Genomic DNA, 8,622 nt, shown 5'->3' on the forward strand with positions numbered 1-8,622 from the left:
TGAAAGATGGAGCTACCAAACCTGGGTGCACCATCACAACTGATGAAAATGATGCATAATGCCAACCCTGTCACTATTAAATTCACTTCCTTCACATGAGGAATCTTTTCTTAAGGTGGATTTTTGATCAGAGGATAATTACAAAAATATTGAAAATCTATTATTTTATGTGACTGTCATGCACACAAGCACACATTCAGCTATTCCACAAAAATTCAATGTGAAGGAAAGCTGCTACTTATGTAAAAGGGTGTTATGTTTTCTTTTTAAGTTTTTCAACTGAAAAGAAAATGAAAATCAGACAGATGAAACATATAATTATAATACTCCATGTAAACTCAGAGGTTAGTCATGCATCACAGCCTGATGAATTGCTATGTTGTGTGATTGTACAACCAAACATGGAATTTGAAATTGCTATCATTATATATAATATTATTGATGAAGTCCTTCATTCAATTACATTTGCATACTTCTCATGCATGTGAATTTCACATACATGAGAAGTATGCAAACGTAATTTTGTTTCTTAGCTAGGAAGTTATACACAAAGTGCTGAGACAATAATCAAGGAAATTTTTTAATTGCATGTGATGATATGTTGAGTTTTCATGATATATCTTATAATACAAAAACTGTCTTACAAATGTAACAAATTACAATAATTTTTAATAGCAGTACTACAGTATTTAAAGCTTAATATTTATATGGGATGGACACAACAATACGAATCATAGCATGCAAACTTAGTGTGCATATAATATTACTGTGATAAAATACTTTCATGATATATCATGGTGCATTATATAAGTATCGCCCAACCCTAGAGCTTTGGTATCTGAAGGGCTCTATAAATTGTGATTTTATTGGTATCAATTCATGCATTAATCTATTAGAGCACTTTATATCAATGCCGAGGTGTTGAGAATGAATCGGTTGAACTTTTCTTTGAAATCACGAGATGCTTGATGATCCTCTAGTCTCTTGAAGTAAGCATGCAGTGAAAGTAGAATAACATAATTAAAATTGCTGAAAATGCATCTTTACAAATGATCATATATGACAGGAAATTTTGTTCAAATGTTAGCTTTCCATTTGTGCAGTACCAATCTGTTACCCAAATGCATATTCCACTGTAATTCTGTAGCACACAAACTTATACAGCCATGCAGTGCTTTTTGACAGATGGAAATCACATCTTTCTACACATACATATAAGTAAAAATCAAATCCTATTCAGAGTTGAATAACATCATAAAGGGTCTACAAGGGTGTGAGAGGTGTCTAATAGTAATCAGAACATTTTATAGATGGAGTACAATATGAACATTCATACACTGATATGAGAAACTCCAAATAATACCAACAACATAAATGTTCACAATATCACTCAAAAATATAGCAACCCAAGTTTCACTGGAAAGGTTTCCATGTCTAGTACCCCCACCCATTACAATTACCTTACACACACTGCTGCTAGAAAACTCCTTGCTGATGGAATATTTATAATTTTCTATTAATTTTGTCTCCATAAACCAATTGATGCATGGGTTGAAAGCACACACCTCACTAGCCCTACTACTACTACAATCAGATGGTTGTCTTCCTCCGACTGTTAACAGGGACTTGTTGTACAGAGCAACAGGAGTTGAATTACACCATGGAGTGTCTGGGAGAGATTACCACTTCAACTGGTGACTTGAGAGGTTGTTTAGTGCAGTAAGTGAACACTTGGGGTATGGATTGAAATCTTTGCTGTTTCCACTCAGTAGCTACTACTCAAACTACTCGAGACTGGTTTTACAGATGTCTTCTCTGGGTGGTGTGGAGAGCTCGAATGGTGAATTATGGCAGTAGTGTGGCCTTGTGAGCTGGTTTGGCAAAAATCAATCAGTGGTTTACGTGGATGGCCTCCATGATCATATTGGCCAAACATTTTTTCTGTTGAGTTTGCTGCATATCAGCCTCCAAGAATGAATGTATATGACAGCTACTATTGACTAAGGACTTACGCGTTATAATATGTTTGCATTGAACTGGATCCTCAAAACATTTAATAACTCATGTATACAATTACACACGATCTTGAAATTTGGCTCATTTGTAGTACTGCTTAGCTATAATTAATTTTTTATTTTGGTGTGCACATTGAGGGCAAAACTCATTCACATCAACTTTAATGGTTTAACCTCTTCATGCAGCACAATAAAGAAGTATATGGAGTATACCCCTCAGTGCTGAATAGTATAGATTCTCAATAGGGTCATAACAATAAATAATGTTGCACACATACTTCTTAAAAGGGTTTTGAGGTTCTGGAAGTTTAATATCTTGTAATGAAGAGCCACATTGTTGTTATTATTATTAGCACTTTACAGTGACCAGCACTGAAGGTCTGACAGCAACATGTCCTGCAGCCTTTGGATTATACCTAACCTATAACATGTATAAGAATAGCTGTCAGGTAATGACTTAATTAATGTGCTTTTCTTTGGAATATAAAAGACGCTATATATCACATTCCTCACACACCAATATCTTCATGTCAACGTTTTTGACATGTTATGCATGAAAGTGTTTTCTTAGGTTTCTTCACATTGTTGAGATTAAGAGGTTGTTGATGATGGCAGTGGAGCATTCCACAGTGGTAATGATCCAATGAAAAAACTATACAATTCAAGTAAACAAGCTTTACCTACATGGCATGGCTGGCTGGTGAGTTAATCATACTTCCACAATGTGCCCATATGGCTAATGTTTTGTAAAATTCATTCACATTTCATTCATTCTACTTATATATAATTATAGCACTCACCATTGGCGCCTAAACTGATCTCATATACATAACACATACAACAGAAAGAAATGTGTAGTACGTGTACAGGTGATACAGGTGTATCACATGTAATTTAGTTGTTTTAACCACTGGTGTTAACTCATGAATCATGATCAGCCTTTACTGGGATTATAAAATACATGATATTGTCAGTGCACAAGAGCTATCATGCTATACTGTGTAATTCACTGTACAATTAAGTTAGATGATAACATTGTCAGCTCTTTCCTCGATGTAAATACTAAGACATTCAGGACTCTCAGCTTAAAATCTGGGCCAGCTACTACCCACCATATACATGCATGGTTTATTTCTGGACCGGTCCCTGTGTTTATACATATACACCCTTGTTTTCCCTCTGAGGAATCAATATAGTATAATTCCTTAAATATCCTGTAAATTAATGATAACAAAGTGGATATATAGTGTCGGCACCAGTTATGAACATGAATGGCTATTTTACAAGGACTATCAAACACACTAGTTGCATTGAGGTGAGCTATATGGGGTTGGCACGCATCCAGTATGTTCGACTTTAGGGCTGGTACGTGTCTAGTAGTATGCCCCAAGTATTCGACTTTAGGGCACGTGACCAGCAGTTTGCTTGTACTTTAGGACACGCGACAAGTAGCTATTGGACCTAGTGTTAGGGTCGGGTTCAACTTTGGTCTCTTTTTCACTCTTGCTATATACAGAAGTCACTTCAGTTAGATGTTTAAAAGGTAGAGTGGGTAGCTGCAGCACCAGTGGTATCTTATTTATTATTTATTTATTAATGCTTTACAGCACAAGTGCTGAAGGTCTGTAGGACACCTGGTCCTACAGCCTGCTCAAAGACTTTAGCTACTTAAGGTGTGTTTGAAAAGTTGGAGAAAGGAGAAAAAATCCATGACTGGACCTAGGTAGCCTCGAATCTGCAGCCATCCGATTTACACTCGAACGCTTACAGGAATCTACCGGATGGTCAGGATGTTTTGTCCTTGTTATTTTTCATGTAATTTTATCCATAGGAATTCTAGAGAGTAACTCATTATCTCTAAGTACCCCAAGTAGAACCAAATGGGCACTGGTTTATTTATTAATGTATAGTGGCTGCAAGTATGGACTGATGAGTAGGGAGGGGTTCAAATCCTAGCTCAATCACCTTTTTGTTTTGCTGTCTTAGGTTTTTGTCTACGTTCTTTTAATGCACGTGACTGCCGGCACTATATAACTTGCCTAATATTAAGAAGCCAGCACGGCCCTGTAAGCTTGTTTCTGGACTTCAATCATTGTCTGCCTCCATTTTGAAGTCTATCTCTTGCCCCCCCCACCCCCCCCCCCCCCCCCCCCTTTGTAAGCACTCGTGATACTACTTCACTCTCATATTTTCTGTCTTAGTTGGCAGAAAACTCTACAAGCAGCTACAAGTACTAGAAGTGGTCTGAAAGGTAACAATTATACTAATGCATCTCTTCTGTAAATGTGATACGCGTGCTTGCTATCCTTTTCAAGGTATGCTGACTTCAATTCTTCGAAACAATTTATCTCAAAACTTCTAATGTGCAATTTGGATCATTTTTCCAAAATCCTGTTGCATAATATAAGAAAACTAGAATACATATAATGCATAGTTATTGAGAATACAAATTACAATAGCTGCAAATTACTCAAAAGTACCAACCCAAGTGTCACTGGAATACTTTCCTTGCCTAGTACCTCCACCCTGTAAAATTATCTTGTTATCAGCCACACTTACTACTGCTGAAAAACTCCTTGCTGCTGGAATATTTGCTATTTGTTTCCATAAACCAGTTGATGGGTTGAAAGCACATACCTCACTGGTCTGACTATTACGATCAGATGGTTGTCTTCCTCCGACTGTTAACAGGAACTTGTTGTACAGAACAACAGGAGATGAATAACACCATGGAGTGTCTGGGAGGGACCGCCACTTTAACCGGTGACTTGAAAGGTTGTCTAGTGAAGCAGTGAACACTTGTAAAGATGGGCTGACATGTTTACCCCCCAAAACATAGAGTATGTTTTTTATAACCATACACTTGATTTGGAAATGTGGCATAGGGAGGTCATCACAAGTATACCAAGATCCATTGGTAGTGTCTAGTAGTTCAGTGGTAGCTATGTCAGTCTGAGCATTATTAACTGTGGTCTCTCCACCAATTGTGATTAGCATTGACTTATATCCAATAGCAGCCATATTGCATCGAGCAGTCCGCATTTCATTGTAATACTTCCACTGTCCTTCATAAAGCATAAGTATCTTGTTGGTGATCTCACCACTCTTTGCCCTACCTCCAGCAATGATCAGTTTATCATCCAGTACAGTCATAGCAAATGCACAGTATGGCGTGGTAATAGGAGAGGTACTCCACTGGTCGGCATATACATTGTAAATATCTATAGTGTAGCAGTCCTTGTCTTTATTGACACTTTTCCCCTCAAATCCTCCACCAACATAAACTGATCCTTGTAGCAATACTGCTGTGTGTGCTGTATGGCCCACTGATAGAGGAGCTACCTCCTTCCATTTTGCCTTCACTGGTTTATCAAAAATATCTGTTTGTGAATTGGTCTGCAAATTACAATAACATCATCACTTCAATAATAAATTTACAAAATCTCTTACCAATGGTGATATTGTAGTATCCTTTAACATTTCACTAGTTGTCTGTTCTACCTGCCATGTTATTAGGTTCATGGTCACACCTGGACACCTCACATTCTCTGCTTCTTTCATCCTCAACATCCTCTCTGACGCATCTGATATTGGAGGACGTCTACTTGGATCATTATCAAGACATTGTTTAACTAAATGCCTTAGGTCTGCTGGAGCTTCTCTCATCTTCTCTACATGTTCTTGACGTCGTTCGGCTTCTGATAATGCCACCAGCTTTTTACTTTTAGGATCAGTCACCACATAGTGCAGTGGTTTAGGCCATTCTTGATTCACCACATGAAGCATCACTCCACCATAAGAGAAGACATCAAGGGAAGGACCATACTCTGGGATCTCTGTTAAAGCTTCTGGTCCCATGAAGTCTACTGTTCCTGGAGCACGAGTTTTTGTTTTCTTGCTGTCTGCTCTAATCACTTTGGCCACTCCTAGGTCACTAATTTTTGCTACCAGTTGAGTAGTCAGTAAGATATTATTGGGGGAAAGATCTCGGTGTACAATAGGAGGATTATGACTGTGGAGGTACCACAATCCTCTAGACACATCCAGTAACATAGACAACTTCGGGAGCATCGGGATATTTAGGTATTTTTCCACCAGTGACGTAAGGCTCTCCTGCATCCGCTCCATCACTAGAACTGGTAATCGCGACTCACCACCAGGATTGTATACTCCTAGTACGTGAACTACATTTTCGTGACCTAGCGCGCTACTCTGAAGACATTCTGCGATAAACATCCTCCTCATTCTTTCGAATCCTTCTCGCTCTACTCCTTCTATTAAAGTTGAGTGTATCTCTTTCGCAGCGTACAATTTTCCGCAGAATTCAACCTCGAAAACTCTTCCATAAGCCCCGACGCCTATATCATTTCCGTTTGGCCTCACTCCAGTAAGATAAAGATGTTGAAGACGATCGCTTTCTCTTTCGCTGTCCATTTTAGTACATGCAGATATGATGTAATCACGCGGTAAATAACCTGGCTATAGCTATTTATATCAGCAAAATCTAGCTAGCTGAGACTGCCGAGTGCTGAGTTAAAACTGTACAAACCAGAACACATCCGTTAGCTATTCATATCAAATAAGGAAATTAATGGACAAAAGACTGGTTTATGCTATTCAAAGTTTCACGACTCATAACTGACTTTTAGGCATGCCTAACTTTTATTGCTGATATGCTATATGGCCATGAAATTTTCTACCGATGTTACACATTTAATTGGCTGGTTACAGAATACAAATATTCTGTTCCAATACTGAGATATGACTTGTTGTGTGATGGGGTGTAGTTTGTACCTACGTGCCCTGTTTTCGCAGGCCCAAACATATAAAATTAAAAAGCCGTCCGTCCGTCTGTTGTAAGGCCAAGTCAAGAGAGCACACGTGAGGGAGTCGCACGTGAGCCTGAGCGGGACCACGCCGTCGTGTTGAAGTGTGAACAAGGACATTATTAGTACACTACGTAGGCTCACTATTGTTGTAATTTTGCTGTGTAATGGTTTATTACTATAGAGTGGATTCTCGTTTATCCAATTGAGACTCTGTATAAGGCCCCTATTTGGTGATTATTAGTTTCTCATCCACCGCCCGCATCCTTCTTAGGCTACCGCATGGTAAGCCATTATTTACTCTGCGCATGCTCATAAGAACACGTGATACCAAACTGTTATAATTTTTGTTGATGAACGCTACAATGAGCTATATATCGCCAGGAGAACTGTTGTTTTCCTTAGCAAATTGCTGCAGTGCCAGTTGCAATCGTGCTCTATCGACTTCATCAAAGCAAGCTTTCAGTTGACTGTCGAAAAACAGTTGGCGATCACGAAAAGTAGAATCAGCTGGTGAAGGAAATGTTTGTAGTAAGAAAAAAAGACAATTTGGACAAGGTCTGTACATCAGTGTGTTAATATTATAAAATAATGGTATAATGGTAATACCCTCCCGCCCGCATCATAATAATTAGAAAGGCTGGATGAGAAACTAATAATCACCGAATAGGGGCCTAAGGCGTGGTGCCCGACAACTTGGAGGTCCCCTACCGAGATTGAAGATTAAGGATCAAGAAAGGAACAGAAGTGACCGCCACGGCGACTACTGATAGAGATGGACGAAGAGGCAGCGCACAATAAGGTGGTTCCATGTAGTACGTGTCATGAAGAAGTGGAAGATCACGATGCAGCCCTGATGTGTGATGTATGCGAGCAGTGGGAGCACATCGAGTGTATCAAAGTATGCGACCGCCCATCAGTAGAATTGTGCACATTATTGTCAGTGACGTCCAGTAAGGCACTCGTGTTCACGTGTACAGCATGCAGGCGCAAGGGTACCCTCGCGCGTCAACTGGCTGAGGCGCAGATAACGCTCAGCAGCATGCGTACGCAATTGAGTATTTACGAACGGCTGCTCCAGGAGCGGCATCGTTTGGTGGAGTGTATGGCAGCAGAGAAGGATGCGCTTCAATTAGAGAATGCGCGCCTTAGTGACGAGCTGGCAGATGCGCGTCGAGCAAGTGATGAGCGTGAGTTAAGTGGCAGTGGCTCGCAGGTTACAAAGCCAGTAAGTGTTGGCACCAGAATTCGTTAGCGCCTCGGCGGTCCTACATATATTTACTTAAAAACGTAATGAATTCCTTGATATATACGGGGAAACTTTAAGTAAGGTACTCCATATCTATTACGGGATAACTTTAAGTAAGCAACGCCACTTATATTACGGGGAAATTTTAAGTAAGCAATTCCATACCTTATACGGGGAACTATTAAGTACTTTTCAAAAGATCACGTGATCCATTAACCTTAGTGTAGACGTGTAATACAAAATGGCGAATAGTCAGCTGTAGCATAGTGCCTGTGCGGCATCCAGAATAGCTGAGAATTGGTATCACACTAATTCCTGTCATCCAGTTGTGGTAAGCTAGTAATTATACACCTATAATTTGTATCACCTAGTACCCAGGGATGGATTTTTTGAAAGGGGGCTAAGCTGGACAGGGACATAGGTAACTAGCCAGACATCAGAAGATATCAAGCCTTCTCACAAGGCCCTAGTTGTAAGATTCATGTAGTATGCATGGTAAAATTAGCTATTTAGAATCAAGGGCGGATACGGG

At 39.5% G+C, this 8,622-nt stretch overlaps 1 protein-coding gene across 1 annotated transcript; it reads right to left on the minus strand.

The window, feature by feature from the left end:
* Window positions 1-4,403: 4,403 nt before the first annotated feature.
* Window positions 4,404-6,492, minus strand: LOC136238486 (uncharacterized). Its single transcript, XM_066029016.1, has 2 exons — window positions 5,466-6,492; window positions 4,404-5,411 (listed from the first exon to the last, which is right to left on the minus strand). Exons 1-2 carry the CDS (start codon window positions 6,447-6,449, stop codon window positions 4,482-4,484), a joined length of 1,914 nt encoding a protein of 637 aa, XP_065885088.1. The 5' UTR covers window positions 6,450-6,492; the 3' UTR covers window positions 4,404-4,481.
* Window positions 6,493-8,622: the final 2,130 nt, after the last annotated feature.

The sequence above is a fragment of the Dysidea avara genome, chromosome 11 (assembly GCF_963678975.1).
Source record: "Dysidea avara chromosome 11, odDysAvar1.4, whole genome shotgun sequence".
In the NCBI taxonomy this organism is placed as follows: domain Eukaryota; kingdom Metazoa; phylum Porifera; class Demospongiae; order Dictyoceratida; family Dysideidae; genus Dysidea; species Dysidea avara.